This window comes from Etheostoma spectabile, chromosome 24, assembly GCF_008692095.1.
Source record: "Etheostoma spectabile isolate EspeVRDwgs_2016 chromosome 24, UIUC_Espe_1.0, whole genome shotgun sequence".
Lineage (NCBI taxonomy): Eukaryota > Metazoa > Chordata > Actinopteri > Perciformes > Percidae > Etheostoma > Etheostoma spectabile.
Genome location: NC_045756.1, coordinates 14056304 through 14072374, shown reverse-complemented (window position 1 = coordinate 14072374; position 16071 = coordinate 14056304). Strand labels below are relative to the sequence as shown.

At 43.8% G+C, this 16071-nt stretch overlaps 1 protein-coding gene across 1 annotated transcript in view; it reads left to right on the top strand.

The window, feature by feature from the left end:
- Nucleotides 1–16071, top strand: part of pard3ba (par-3 family cell polarity regulator beta a) — a 143040-nt gene that overhangs the window by 111154 nt on the left and 15815 nt on the right. The window contains 1 exon segment of the mRNA XM_032506458.1: nt 3681–3792. Coding sequence (XP_032362349.1) covers nt 3681–3792 — 112 coding nt within the window.

Sequence of the window (16071 nt, the reverse complement as noted above, 5' to 3'; positions counted from 1 at the left end):
CTAATACTGATACTAATACTGATACTGATTTGGTTAGGTATACTAATACTCATACTGATTTGGTTAGGTTTACTAATACTGATACTGATTTGGTTAGGTATACTAATACTGATTGATACTGATACTAATACTCATACTGATTTGGTTATGAATACTTACGTATACGTTAAAAAACCTTTGTTTTCCCATCACTTCCAGTTTGTGTGTTTCTGTCCGACTCCATGGACACCAGGAAACCAAACATTGGCCGCGCACTTTGATCTGTGCTTACCTCCAGCATGCACGCAGCAAAGAAAAAGCTGCCTGCCTGAGCTTTTTTCCCCCTAGTGTGTTGTGTTTAAATCAGCTGGCCGCAGCAAGAAGAAGTCGCCAAACCAGCCGGCGGCGTTGCACACTTCCTAATTAGTCTGCCCCCATACTGGCTTACACCACGGGATAGTTTCTTTTCTCACACACTCTCTCCTGCATGCTTTCATATAGCAGACGGTTTTGTTCTCACTCCAGTTCCACTGCTCTTTCTTTCACTCTTTTTCAAGTTTCCCATCCCTGTGTTTTTCCTAGCGGTTTGGTTTTGCTCTCATTCTGTCTTCTGATTCATTTCATGCTCCTGTGTCTTATCTTCTCCCTCTCCCCCTTCAGTCTCCATCCTCCTCTCGTTCTTCTCCTGACTGCCTCTCAGATCAATCTGCATAGTCGAATACTCTAAAATATGGATGAAATATTATACTTGATGGGAAAACACGTCCAAGCTATTTATGTGGTTGAGCTAATAAAGCAAAATAAGACTTTATGTATTGATTAGTTGTGTGTCTATTTACCACTCAGACACTGATGCACTTATGAATTTACTAGACCTGTGTACGGCACATATGAAAACATTTGTGTAAGGAAAAATACAGAAAATTAGTACAGAGCCCTGGTTCCATACACAATCTGGCATACACATTAATTCTGCTTTATTACAATCTGCCTGTTCTCACCCAATTACCTTTAGCTAACCTGGGGGGTTGTGTACAACCTGCTAGCCCAGCTGACTCTGCTGGCTCGTTTCTTGATCTCACATCAAACTGCTCTTTTGAGAAAAGTGTATGTCACCAAAGCTTAGATCTGTTGTTTATGTAACTGGCCTCAGGTTTGCAGACAGGCAATCAGCAGCAGTTATTAGCTGCTGATGACAACAGGGGAGACTACCTGTCTCGCTACACACACACACACACACACACACACACACACACACACTCTCACACACAGGACAGGACAAATGTTTCTGCTTATACAGACACATACACACATCCCTCTCTACCGCCTCTGCCACTGTTTGGAAAGCAGCCTGCTGAATTGTCAACCCATCAAACTGCTACTTAAACATCAAGCCCCCCCCCACCCATCCTTCTCTAATGTTTTATCCGGAATCAGCCTCTGTCTTCAGCTATTAAAATGATAATATTTGCCGTTGTCAGTGATGGAGGCCGCAGCATAATGAGATAATTACAGTGTTGTTTCATTGGGAGAGCGACACGCACGCTCAATCAAAATGGCAGCCCTAATTACAGGCCCAGGGATTGGCTAATGGGCTCAGTGGAAGAAGGGTGGTTGGGAAAAAAAGAAAGTAAATCTCAACTTGAGTCGGTGTGGGCATTCTCTAAAGGTCTGTTTTTGTGAAGAGGGGCAAGTAAGAGTAATAAATAAGCAAGCAATATATAATACAAGAGATTATGTGTGAATATGTTAAAAGCAAGGTTGTCTGCAGCCCTTTGAGGGAGGGGGGGGGGGTACAGAGCTTAGTATTGATTGGCTGTGTGTTGTAACTGACCATTATACAAATCTCAAGAAGCCACAATAAGCACGACTGATATCCATCTTTATAAAGAAGAAGCATCTTGGCTGAGTGTTTCCTAGCAGCACGGAAACTTTTAGAAAGTTCTCTCGTCATGGCAGCGGGACTGAGTTTTGCGTCCTCAGCGCCTGCATTGAGAGTACACAAACTTAAGCTTGTGTAGAATAATAGCGCCACAACATACTGCCACGGAAGTGTGTGTGTCCCAGCCTTCTGTCCCCTCTGGCTTGCATAGAAGGCTGCATGAAATCAAGATACATAAACATAGGCACATGTGCTGTGTGTTCCACATACCAAATCCTAAATAAGGATCAACTACACAAAAATACACACTTTTATACATTCCTGCGGTTGTCTTCAAGATTCAAGATTTCAAGATGTCCTTATTGTCATTTCACAGTACAATGTAGTACGAAATTACATGCCAAGTTCACAGCTTAAAAAAATATAGAAAGCAACAATTAAAAACACCGTAGAAAATCAAGATATAGACTATATAAATATAAATAAATAAAAATGCTTACATGGGCGTGCAGAGCATGTAGAGTGATAAATATTAGTATACAGCATCTAAAAAAACTGAAACACACCCGAACATACACTCAGAGCCTCAGCCAGATATTCTAATTAAAGGCAGGGTCACAAGAGAGACTTAAATGTGTACTGTAAGCTATGTACTTCACTAATTAAACTCTCTGTCTGCTCTGTGTCTCTCACCCGCTCTCTCTCTCTCTCTCTCTCTCTCTCTCTCTCTCTCTCTCTCTCTCTCTCTCCTCTCTCTCTCTCTCCTTTGCTCCATTTTGGTCAATATCTGCCTGGGGGTCAGACCATTAGAATGTACGCCACAGCGGCCGTTTGATGAAGGCTGTGTGGGTGTTATGCGTCGGACAAAGGGCTTCCTTGTGTGTTCCTGTTCAGGGTGTTCGAGCTTTACAGATGCAGCGGAAGGGCGAAGAGTGTGTTTGTTTATCCTTGGGTTACTTTTTTTTTTTGAATATTTTGATACAGTGTGTATCTCCTGAGGACGAAGTAGCAAGCGAACAGCCTATCAGTGTCAATACGAGATACCTGTTTGCAATGCAGCCAGTAAACACAGATAAACGACAGCACTGTGTCATTCTTTGGTAGCACATCCTGAAGGATTGTGCTCACTCAAGCACGCCATTTGTGTGTCCGTCCACTCCGTTATGTGTGCTCGGCTCTGTACTCTCAGGTGTGTGTAGCTTATCTAACATAAAGGTCCAGTGAGCATGATGATGTTTCTCTTTAAGTTTTGTCCCCATTCTGTCCTAAGTTCTTATCTCTTCTCTGGCAGTCGCCCGGCAATTTTGTCCGTTCTTTCTTCATTGTTTCACTTTCTTGCCAAGGTCAGGTTCAGCAGGATCATTTAGATGTTGACTTGTCATCAGTCTGTCTGTCTGTAAATCCATCGAAAAAAGCAGCTGCATTGGTCCATGGGACTTTTAAGTGAAAGGCACATCCATCAAAGGTTGTTCTTGTGTTTTTTTTGCTTCATTTTTTTCCCAACTTGGTTATATCTGTCAGCTGTAGAAAGTTCAGTTCAGGCACTGATGTCTTCTCAGAGGCAGTGCTTTGTGGATATTATCTGTCTGCCCGTCAGTCTTCTTGTGCTTTCAGGGGTTGTCACTGCATGGCAAAAAATAATACTGGTGGATTTAAGAAAGGATGAATGTGGCTTTTTTCTTCCCATTTTAATTCCCAGCTGGGGTGAAAATGAAACCGTTTATCATGGAATTAGTTGTTGTTGATGTGAACCGTGTCTGTATAACAGCTCCGAACACCATCTATCCGGCATTATTAACGCCTGTCTGTCTCTCCGCAGCGATCAGCGTCTCCAGGGGCTGCGTAGGGAGTACCAGCAGGCCCGAGCCGCTCCGGGCTACGACGAGCTGGACGCCGCACGACGCAGAGTCCTGGAGCACGATCCACACCGGGTGAGGCCGCACGCCTGTGACTGTGTAGCCTAGCAATGGCAAACAGATTTTTTTAATACCACAAAATAAGTTTGCAGTGAGAGGTTTTTTTGCTTCTAGCCCCAGACATCCATCCAAACGCCATGGAATGACAAGCAAGAAATACACACATACTGGGCAGTAGTTTTGAGATTGAAATGTTAAATGTGTCTCCAGAGCACCCTAGTGTTCCTGTGAGCCCAGCTTGTTTTCCCCTGTGCCTTTCTCAGGCTATTTTCAGCCTTTCTTGTTAACATTTTGAGATGCTGTGTGCCACCGAGGCGGCGCCCGCTCTCCTCCTCATTTAGTTTATGGAAAGATCTATTAGACCGGTGACATTTCCATCCACCCTTTCCTTTAGTGCTATACCCCAACCTTGTCCCTTATTTCCTCTCTTTCCACATTTCCTCTCTGGCATTATTGTCCTTGTTCCCTCTTGCCTCTTGTTCTCATTTTGGCCAGAATAACAATGGGCTAAAATTTCCCTGCCTCTCCGAACTGAGCTGCGCTGCTAAATGTCCCTGAACCTGTATCGATCCTGTCTCAGGAATCATTTCATTTGTCTCCGTACACTCCAAAACTCAGCATACTCACCATGGAAATCAATGGCCATTTATCAGCCATTTTAAAAATGCGGGCCCAAGGATGCAGAAAATCACACTTTGATCCGAATCCGAATCACCGATATCTTTGCGAAGGCATTTCCTCCGAGCGAGATCTCTTTTTCATTAAATGACACAACTGAGCAGACAGAGGGGCAGAGGCAACTGGGAAAATACAGGATGGATTTAGTGACAGCATCGCCGATACCCAATCCTCGGACACTACCTGTGTCCTGCTGTGCTCGTTTCCTCGCTTATTGTGGACTGTGTTTATTGAGCAATGAAGCTCTGTCGAACCAGTTTTCATTAGGCACTCGCACGTTGCTTTGGCTGATGCCCAAAGGGCTCCGCCAGTCAGTACACATCCCCGTGCAGCATGACTTTCTGCCACCAGTCGGTCGCAGGACTCTGATGCAATTAAAGTGCAGCTAGTGTGAGGAGCAACCTCTGATCTGATTTATTTTTCAACCCCCCCCACCAAAAAAAAAAAAAGCAGTGTCCAGGGTGAAAGCCAGCGGTGGGTTCCTCCCCTGAGGAGCCCGATAATGAAACACCCCACTCGCAGTCACACACACGCACGAGAATAGAAACAGTAAAACACCCTGGAAGTAATATTGGCTACAGAAAAAAAGAGAAAAGATGATAATGGAATGTTATATTAAAACACAACATGATTGTTGAAGGATGACCGTGAAGTAATATTTGAATCTAACAAATTGTATTGTAACTGTAAATTCCCCCCAGAAATGGCAAGCCAAAGCTTTTCAAGAAATTTCCTCGGCCCTGAGCAGTGTCTGCAGTCTACACACACACACACACACACACACACACACACACACACACACACACACACACACACACACACACACACACACCCTGTAGAGAGATGACCACCAAAAGAATAAGCAAAGACATGAATAGATTTTCTTACCACAGTCTGAGCTTTCCTACTCGTTTTTGTTGATGTTAACTTGGGTTAGTGTGTTGCCCAGAGTTCTCCATCTCTAACGATGACATGGACAGAAACAAACACAGGCACAGGACACACACGTATGCCTCGCAGACACACAAACACACACATGGCATAGTGGAAGGTAAGCCTCCATTATCTAGACTTGCACTTACAGAATCCCTTTTTAGGTTGCACAAACAAGAATTTCAAGAAAAACAACTAATCTTAGAAGAGCCTTGCATCTAACAATTTCCAATAAGTTCTTAGTAGACATAATAAAACATAAATATCCTCAGGGGATAAAAAAAAATGTCTGTATAAGACTAGAATAAGGCATAAAAGAGTGATTATGTTGATGGTTGCTCTCCTCCATGTGCTGACAAACATGAGTTAACAGTGTCCGCACCTTTGGATTCCCCCGGATATTACTCCACACACATTTACCTATTTTCTCTCTCTGTGTGTAACGATAGCGTGAATGCAAACCACTTGAGCGCGGCACTCACTTGCTTCGGCCTTGCGGTATCAGCCTGTTAGCTGCCGCCGCCGCCTCCACCTCTGCCAGCGCCACGCTGCTCTTTTATGCACAGCCGTTTCTGTAGCCTTGAATGGTTGAAAAGGTTTTTCCACGCACCCTTCTCCCTCTCTGAGTGGTTAATGTGTGTGTGTGTGTGTGTGGGTGTGTGTGTGTGTGTGTGTGTGTGTGTGTGTGTGTGGTGTGTGTGTGTGTGTGTGTGTGTGTGTGTGTGTGTGTGTGTGTGTGTGTTTGTGTGTGTGTGTGTGTGGTCCATTTGCTCTCCTGGGTGACACACTAACCTAAGCTGACGTAAACAAAGGGATAAGGAATAAAAGGCGGTAGTTACGGTATCTATTCATGTCTCTGTTTGTTCTTTCAGCGGTTGTCTGTGGACATGATCTGGAGGTGGAGTTTTCTCTCTTTCTCTGTGTGTGTGTGTGTGTGGTGTGTGTGTGTGTGTGTGTGTGTGTGTGTGTGTGTGTGTGTGTGTGTGTGTGTGTGTCGAGTCACACTGAAGTGTGCGTGCAGCTAAATCTGGTCTTCAGAAAGGACTTCATGTCCCTTCCTCATTTCTCCCCACTAACCCTTTGTGTCTGTGTCTCTGTCTTTCTGTCTCTCTAATTTGACCCTTTCCCCCATGTTCCCTGTCTGTGGATAGGTCACACTTGTAATTATGACAATCACACTGTCCCCTCTCACTGTCTACTTTTCTCTATGTGCTAATGATAGGCTCTCTGTAATGTCCTGATGGCCAATTAACCCACAAGAGTGTGTGAGCCATGGATAGACTTCTTTTGTTCTATAAGATTGAAATAACTTTTTTTTTTAACATGAGACACTCCATTGTTGTAGGGACTGATATAGTTCTTTACTCAATATTTCAATAACTGACTTCAACAGTTTCAATGTCACACTATATAAATTCAATGTCACACTATATAAAGTCATTATTTAACTAGTTTCCATAAAGTTAAGGGTCTCCTGTGTCTTGTGAGTGAGACAGATTCAAATAAGAATGGTCAAAGTGAATGTGGCAGAGGCCAAGACATCCCGTCTTATAGTCCCGAGTATTGGTGAAGCTACATTTCCCATAATGCACTTAACCCTTGTGTTGTCTTCTCATTAAAATTGAAAATCAACACTTTTTGTTGACGCTTTTTATCGATTGTTTTTAATGTTTTTTTACAATTGTGTCCCTTTTTTCAACACTTTTGTCGCTTTTTTCACCTTTTTTTTCCAATGTTTGTCACTTTTTTTTACGTTTTCAACACTACGCAACACTAAGTTATTAACTTTAGTTTAACAGTTATTTTTGGAATTTATGGTCAACAAACCTCATTTATAGGAAATTATACCTAATGGTTGCGTTACAAAAGCAGAAAATATCAATTATTTAGACTAAAACTAAAGGAATGGATGTTGATGGATAATCCCAGACTGGAATATGTCAACTTTTACTCAATACTATTTGGAAACCACATCAATTAATTTCTCCAAATGCTATAAAATTGAATAAAAGTCGAGATTTGTACTTGCCAAAGAGCGTTGTGTGGAATCGATCATGTTATTTTGGGTAATTAAAAAGACCATTGATATAGGAAAACAGGTTAATTTGACCCAAGGACAACATGAGGGTTAATAACATCTTTTTAGTACATTCTCCCTGGCCATGTCTTTTAGATTTCACACCAGACATACTGTTCCTGAATTTGTTGTTCAAGTCCAAGCCCAGATCACCTTTCTTTCTTTCTTTTTTGCTTTCTATCTTTCTTTCACTCACTTTTGGCCTATTTGCCCCCTAGTGGTCATTATAATAAAACATTATGTCTATAACTGATACACTGATGCACCCTCTGACACAGCTGAACATCCGGGGAGCTTGACATTATGCGTCTTTGTTTACTGTAGTCCTGATTACATGTCCATGGCATGTGTATTATAATGCAGATGTACTTTATGTGCATTCCAGCTGACCGTGCATAACATGCGACTCCACAGTAAACCAGAGTCTAGAGTTTAGCCAGTGTAACAAAGACCCACAGGCACACGGTATAGGAGAAACACACACACACACACACACGCACACTCTCACACTCTCATGCATCTTATCTCAACTCATTACCCTGTGAATCGTAAACAACAGTGGCAGCACATGTGACACCTTAATGAACACAGAAGTCACAGAAAACCACACGCTGAACTACACACTCGGAGTCATTATGAAACACACACACAGAGACGCTCACACAAGTCCAGAAACGACTTGTCATCCGTTGTGCAGCTGTTTTTTGTACTTCTCTCTAATGTTGTGTGTGTAGACATCCATCACCTTGATGATATTTTAATGTCACATCCTCAGGCTGTCTCAATCTCTCCCCCTCTCTCACTTTTTCTCTCCCTCCCGCACGTCGGCCATCACTTCATAAATAAAACCCCCACATCATTAAGTAAACACGCACCAGCCTGTCACGGTGATAGATGGCCCACACACACTCACACACACACACGGGCACTGGTGACGGGCGGGGGGCTTTTGCCCACGCAAAGGCCCCCGACGGGTTTCTTCCGCCCACGCTAAAAAGCCCCGGGGCGAACTTGTTCTAAAAAACTCCATTTGGAAAAACTGTGTTTTAAAAATAAATCAAAAGTTATTATCAGCAACAGTTTTTCCAATGGGCGTGTAACACTTTAATGTGTCCTCAGCCCTTGTGGGTTGTTTGAATTTAGTTTTTGTTTTCTGGGGATACTTGGTTCCCCGTGCCCCCCGGGCTGGCCCCACTCTTTCCCTGCAGGGGCCCCTCTTTCCCCCACACCTTTTTGCGTGAACAATTTAGGGCCCCTCTCTGCCTCACTCACCAGGACCACTCACACAGGGAGGGTGAATGGGTTTTCGGCGGGTATCCCGGTGCCCACTGTTTGGGAAAACCCCAACAAAAAGCTGTAGCCCCCCAAAACGCTTATAAACCCAAAAGGGGGAAACCCCAAAGGAGAGAAACTGGAGAGGGAGGGGGAGCAAATAAACGGGGGGGAAATATAGGGGAAAAGGGGAACGGGAAGGGAGTGGAGCGGGCGCCCGAAAAAAAAAGTGAAGGGGGAAAAGGAATTGGTTTTGAAAAAGCGGAAAAATGAAAAACAATAAAACGGAGTCAAACAAAAAAGCCTTAAAAAGACCCTTAGGGGGGGAAAAGGGTTGGATAAGATGCCACTAGCGAGGGAAGCTGGATTGGCACGAGGAGAAAAGTGGGGGCGAGGGGAAATACAACCAGGGGGGAGGCATCGACATCAACGACTGAAAAGGAAAGGACGGGGGGGGAGTAAATTTTTCAGGGGGAAGACTTTTACTGAAACAGCCGGATGGCCCTTTTAACAAAAATTTTACCTGGGGGGGGAAAGGGGAAAAGGGAAAAATTTTCCCCTTTGGGGGATCAACATCCATTTAATTTTAACCCTGTTCTGTGCTCTTTAAGGAACTTGTTTTTTTGGGTTTCCATCTGATCACCCCCCCCCCCCTCTCCCTCCCCCTCCCTCCTTTCAATTTGTGCGGGGGGCCAATCAGTTAGAAACTTTTTCAAATAAACTGTTTAAATGCGATTTCAAAAAAAGGAAGGAGAAATGTGTTTGGGGCCAAAATGCAGGGGGGCATAGGGAGAGAGCGAGGGAGAGAGACCTGGTTCGGGGTTTTTTTCTCCGAAGAGGCTGCATAATGTTGGTCTAAGAGTGTTTTCATTAGCTATGCACTTGTTGTTGAAGGAGGTTTTACTGGGGGACCTGCCATTTTTAAAAAGAGGAAAAAAAGGGCGATTGGCTGACACAAAACCCCTCACCCCAACCCCTTTCCCGTCTGTCTCAAATTTTTTTTTTTTTTTTTCCCCCACACACACACACACACACACACACACACACACACACTCTAAATCCCCACGGGAAAAGCTGCATTTGAGGCATCCAAGAATGTAGGATTAAGGCCCACTTTAGTTATTTCACAAACAGTTTAGAAATGTATCGTACTCTAGACTGACTTTGCACACACACACACGTCATGCACTTGCGTATTAACACAGAAAAGACGTGCACAGGCACACACACTACATACAAATGAGCGTGACTGCCAACAGAACCCCCGCTCACACACATTTTACAACTTTTAAGAGGTAACATACCACAAACACATAACACGCAATCCACAATCAACCATAAAAAGGCAACATGCACACACACACACACACACACACACAAACACACATAGACACACACACACACACACTCAGTCACCATCAAAGAGCTTCAAACCTCAGCTTTGGCCAAACTGAAGCTGGTTTTCAAAGTTCATTTCTCTGTAGGAGGCTCCAGCCAGATCCATGTTGGCAGCACACTCTCACACACACACACACACACACACACACACACACACACATCCACACACACTCACTCAAACCTTTTGAGGAAAATCTTGTAATTCAGTAATTACAAGAAATGCAGTCTCCTGTTCCTGGTTTCCTCATGATCCGTTAGCCCTGTGCAGCAGTTGAAGCCTGTGCCGATCAAAGGCCCGTCCTGACTCACTGGACCGGGCTCGCTGCTATTCTGGCCCGTATAATTACCCTGGCCCCACCACAAGTTAGTGTTTGGATCATACACCCCAGAATAACCCTGAACAAGCTACTGTGAACGGCTGCTGGAAAACAGAAGGAAAATGATAGGGGAGAAATAAGGCAAGAAGGAGAGCTAACAGGAGATCGTGGCGATGATAATTAGGAAATGAATGTTGTCCTTCAAAAGTAATTCCTCTTCACAAGCCATTTAGTCCTATGTTAGGTCTAGCAAGATAATGGTAGGTTAAGGTATTTGACAGCAAGGTGAGTATAATCCATGTTTAACAATTATTTGTTGCACTAATACCTTTAAATGTTCCAGTATATGGTACATTATCTGTATGTATTTGTGTATTGATTGTTTGCAGATAGGAGAGCAGAGACAGCGAAGGCAGGTTCATTCATTTTCATGATTGCTAAATAATTTCATACTTTTTGACCAACTGTATTGTGTCACGTCATCTGCTCTTTGCCGTCGGCTCTCACCTCGTTGTTTGATTGGCGCACGCTGGAGCACTGCGTCTTTTTCTCGTTCAAACACACACAGAGACTTAATACTCAGGCCCGAGCTGAACTCTTGCTCACACACCCGGGAGACAAAGACAAGAGTGAACATCTCCTTCCGCCATTATGTTTCTACCCATCGCTATCAAGAGTTTTCACGCACCTTCCTCTCGCCTTTCTCATTGCAAAGTCACACTGAGTGATTCCGTCCACGGACTCGTCCTCTGTCCTTGTCTCCCCAGCTCATCCCCGAGGCTCAACACGCTTCTCGCCCTCTCTCCTCTCTTTTGTTTTAAGTAACTTTATTCCAATGCTGCACAGCAACCGGGTGAGGATTTTTTATTTTTCTTCCCCCTACCTCGTCTCCCTCCTCCCCATCTGGGCCTACAGAGACTTATTTGGTGTCTGTCTTTATCCCCACAGCTTGTCTCGGGGCCTACGGGCAAAATACAGAGTGTGATCTGTCTGCAAGTTGATAAAAATCTCCCATTCTGCTCCTCACTCGCACCCGCTCTCACTTCAAAGCTCGTCACCAGTCTACGTCTGAGTTAAAGAACGATCGGCTTTGAGTGTGTCTGACCTCTTCGCTGAGGTCAGACTTTCACATCTTACCGAAAGAAGTTAAGCAAATAAAATCATACTCTCAATCATTTTTCTCAGCTACAAAGGGCATCTTTTTGTAGCAATATTGTCGGGTCCTAATCAGTTTTCCCACCCATTATCTTATTCTTGATACACAGATGTTTTGGAAAGATATTTCCTATTCATCTGTTTTATTTGCATTTGTGCACCTCTGCTTTCAAGCCCTAGTGGTAAATGTAATATTAACCTTTGACTATTAAAAATCAAAATATGAGAGAACATTTCATTCATAAACAATTTACACACACAAGAGGAATAAAGCAAAAACAAGCAACAAAGTTATTTTTTTATTAAATGCACATATTGTCCTTATCCACTCTTTTTTGGTTTTCCATTGGCAAATGTTGTGCACAGTACATAGTACCTGATTTCTTTGAATACCGCCTCGGTCTAGATACCCAGTGAGCTGAGCCGATACCAGACGGTCGAGTTTAAACACCACAAACTACTGATTGGTCACAACATTGGCTATCCTGCACAAACCCGCGATTTTTAAATAGCCAAGCTACCGTCAATAGCATCTGGAATTCTTTTATTCACTCCAGCCAGATTTGTAATAAATGGTAGCCTGCAAGACTACGCCATACACTACTTTGTATATTACGCTGTACAATGATGCAGACCTTCCTCTGTTTGGTTGAAAGGGAAAAGGATTCAAAATGAAGATGATGTCACAGCAGTTTCACATGGCATCTTCCTGGCCATCAGCTGATAATCCCGCGTACACTGAGGGGCTGCTATCCACAGTGGAAAACAGAAAGAAAAACTACTGGTACCTAAAAATAAATAAAAAAGTGAGTGCAGTTGAGCAGAACCGTACCATGCAGTGGAAGCACGGCATTAGAGCCAGTGGAACCTTGGAAACCATTACACTGAAAGGCTAGGTCTTCCAGAGAAGAAAAGCTTGTTTGAGACAAATCTGGATCCTTCTTCTCCGTCTCAAGTGCTTCATCCAGACGAACCCTGACAGACCCTTTAAAACCAATGGAGCTCACTCTGGAGGGTCTGGAGTTGGCAGGAGTAGCATCAAAACGCATCAACCTCACAACATTTGCAGCAGGCTGTTGGAGGGCTGGATTCAGTCATCAAAACCCTCACTGGTGGTGGCGTCAACCCCCACGTCCACAAATCTGTTCCTGTAACGAGGAGCGACTGAAGCCCTGAAGCCTGAACAACCTGTGCTGTGGTGATGGCGCCGTCACAGAACACGGACACATGACTCGACAGAACCGGAGGGAGAGCTGTGGGAAGATGTGTTGGCGATTCCGCAGCTTGTGTGTGCATCAAGGCTGTGCCAAGGCTCACACAAGCACAAACGGTGTGCTACCGCTATATCACAGCTTGGTAAAAGAAAAACATACAAACTCTGTCTCTCTCATACTCACACAACCTATGACATCCCTTTTGGGGTATCACAGTCTGGTGGGGGAAGAATGAAGCCAACCACTCACGTGCACTCACACTCACAGGGGTATTTGGATGTTATTTCAGTGAACAGTGGGGAGGTAAACAAGCCCACAGAGGGGGAGAGGAACAGGGACACGGCTCCAGTAAATAAACAACACCCCATGGCCACTGCCATGGCCACACACACACAGACACTGACACACACATGGAACACATTTAAGACTCATGTTGGTTCAAGCTTTATGTGTTAACAGAATGCACACACGTGCAGGTTCACTTTCAGGCAATTTGCTTTAAGTCTAAAAAGTCCCTGATTTGGTTTGGTGGCAGTTTGATTAACATGAAACCTAATATTCCGTTTACTCTCAGAATAACCCAATAACAATTCAAGCCCAGTCCACCTCATCCTGAAAAGTGATGTAAATCTTCCAGTCACACAATGTTTATGGCTAATAGCCACTTAAACAAATCAAATTCTCTTGGGTTGCAAAACATATTTTGTCTGTTTTCCCCACTCGGAGCCTGTGACATCACTATGTTTCTGGGGTAGTGTAAAACAGTCTTTTGAATGTGTGCTGATGCGTGCAAACTCGTTAAATTTAGTTAGAGATCATACAAACAGTTGGAAAGGTTAGACCAGAGTTCACTTATTTGGACAGATAAAGTAGTCTGCATAAAGCAAGTGATGAAAGTAAGCAAGAACGTGGTGAATTCTGATTTATCTAATGCAGCTTATAAACTTAAGTCTTTCCATTCGACCTGTTACATCCTTGCATGGGGACGTTAAACTGCAAACCCACACACACACATCCAGTAAAAGTCCAAGCCCAACTGTATGTTAATGTAAAAAGCCATTCTAAGGTCAAGAGTTGAGGCCTATACAAACATTAACAATGAAGAAAATTACCAGCAGATTGGCCTATTACCAGAATAGACTGCATTCCAGTCTGAGTGTGTGTAACCTTTGCTCCCCCGTGTGTGTGTGTGTGTGTGTGTGTGTGTGTGTGTGTGTGTGTGTGTGTGTGTGTGTGTGTGTGTGTGTGTGTGTGTGTGGTGTGTGTGTGTGTGTGTGTGTGTGTGTGTGTGTGTGTGTGTGTGTGTGTGTGTGGTGTGTGTGTGTGTGTGTGCCATCTGCTGCTAACGAGCTCAGAGTGAGCAGGGTCCAGGTGTGGGAGTGTTTAGTGTACACTGGGGGGCAACTGAGCCTCCTGTCTGAGATACACACACACTCACACACAGCTTCCTAATACAGCATAATCTTGTGTACCTACGGCTCACCATGAAAGAGGTGCTTTGACCTCTTTCATGGTTGGTTATTAGTTGGTAACTATGCCAACAAGTCATTTCACAAGAACATTGGAAATTTATTTTAGGAAAAGACATTTAGTCAGGCCAGTGGCAACTTAACAAACACAAGGGAATTAAGGCGGAGAGACTGCTACTGAGTTTGTTATAAAATCCCACTTTTTTACTGTTCTTAGACTCAAACTACATGTTTAAGTGAGATAACAACATCCATCCACCATAGTTTTTTAGATTTTGTAAACCGCCTAATAACTTTCTCTTCCTTCTCCTTTGGTCAGCATAGAGAAAACAACTTATTTATATTTTAACATGAGATCTTTGAATGCATTGAATGATGGGACAGGGATCTAACCCAACCCGTTTCACTCTAACCACAACTTCTGCAGTCTCTCCTAACTAACTTGCATTGAGGTGACATTAAAAACCTGCTCTAGAGATCTAGTATCTTACAACATTATATAAACATGGTGACTTGTATGTGAGTGAGTGTATATATACATACTGTATATATTGTATTTATTTTTACCTTCTGTGCCAGATCAGTTCTCTCCCTATCGGTTTCCTCTCTTTCCATGGGGGAGTCAGCAGGATGTCATGTGATTTTTAGGGTGGGGAGGATGGATATCGGGGGGTTGCATCCGACTGGTATGATGAGGCGTCATCATGCCAGTCGGATGCAGGGCACGGGGTGAGGTTGCCAACAGGAGGTGGGCATGGGGTGCCAGTCAGAGGCTCCCGACTGAGACACATGCTTAATTAGCATCCAAGATGGATGTAGGGAGAAGGAAAAGGATGGATGCGTGGAAGAGGAATAGATGGCAGTACAGGAGGCTAATTATGCCAGTTGAAAAGAGGCGGCGAAGGAAAGCGGTTTTGGAGAAAAGGCAAATCTGAGCATCTCAGTCACGGGATGAAAGCCTTGCTCAGGCATTGTGTCAAAGCACTTGGACTCTCATTTTGAGCTTTATTGTATATATGAGCATCGCAAATTTACAGCAAAGCCAAAAGTGCTCCAAGAAATTCATTTCCTGAGCTCCGGCAATACTTTCTGATGAATGCGACAGCTGTGCTGCTCGAGTTGGGGTGTGTGTGTGTGTGTGTGTGTGTGTGGGTGTGTGTGTGTTGCAATGCGTATCATCTGGCACTGTCAAGGCACGGCTTTCTAATTTGGAAGAATAGAAAAGTGACTTTCCGCTCATTCACACTCACACAAGCGCCAAGCATTCTGCCTGAGCAGTTTGTCAGCTGGCGAATGACTCGGCAAAATAATACACTTCATAAGAAAGATTGTTCCTGATATGTTTAAGATCATTTTCTCTCCCTGATCACAAAGTCTTAAAAGCAGTCTGAAGATCTGCTGATTGTAACAGTCTTTCAGCTTTCCAATTTCCCCACATGACACTCAAGAGAAATAGGAAATTCCCTTGTGTGTGTGTGTGTGGTGTGTGTGTGTGTGTGTGTGTGTGTGTGTGGTGTGTGTGTGTGTGTGTGTGTGTGTGGTGTGTGTGTGTGTGTGTGTGTGTGTGTGTGTGTGTGTGTGTGTGTGTGTGTGTGTGTGTGTTGGTGGTCTGGCACAGAGTCCAGAGAGAATCTGGCTTTCTGTCAACTACTGTCTGCTCAAGACATTAACTTTTCCTCTGATAACCACTCAGATATGCCACATACATATTCTGTAGATACACACATCACTGTAAATGATGTCACCAGGTTCAGGACGGGGACATGAACTTGCATGGTGTG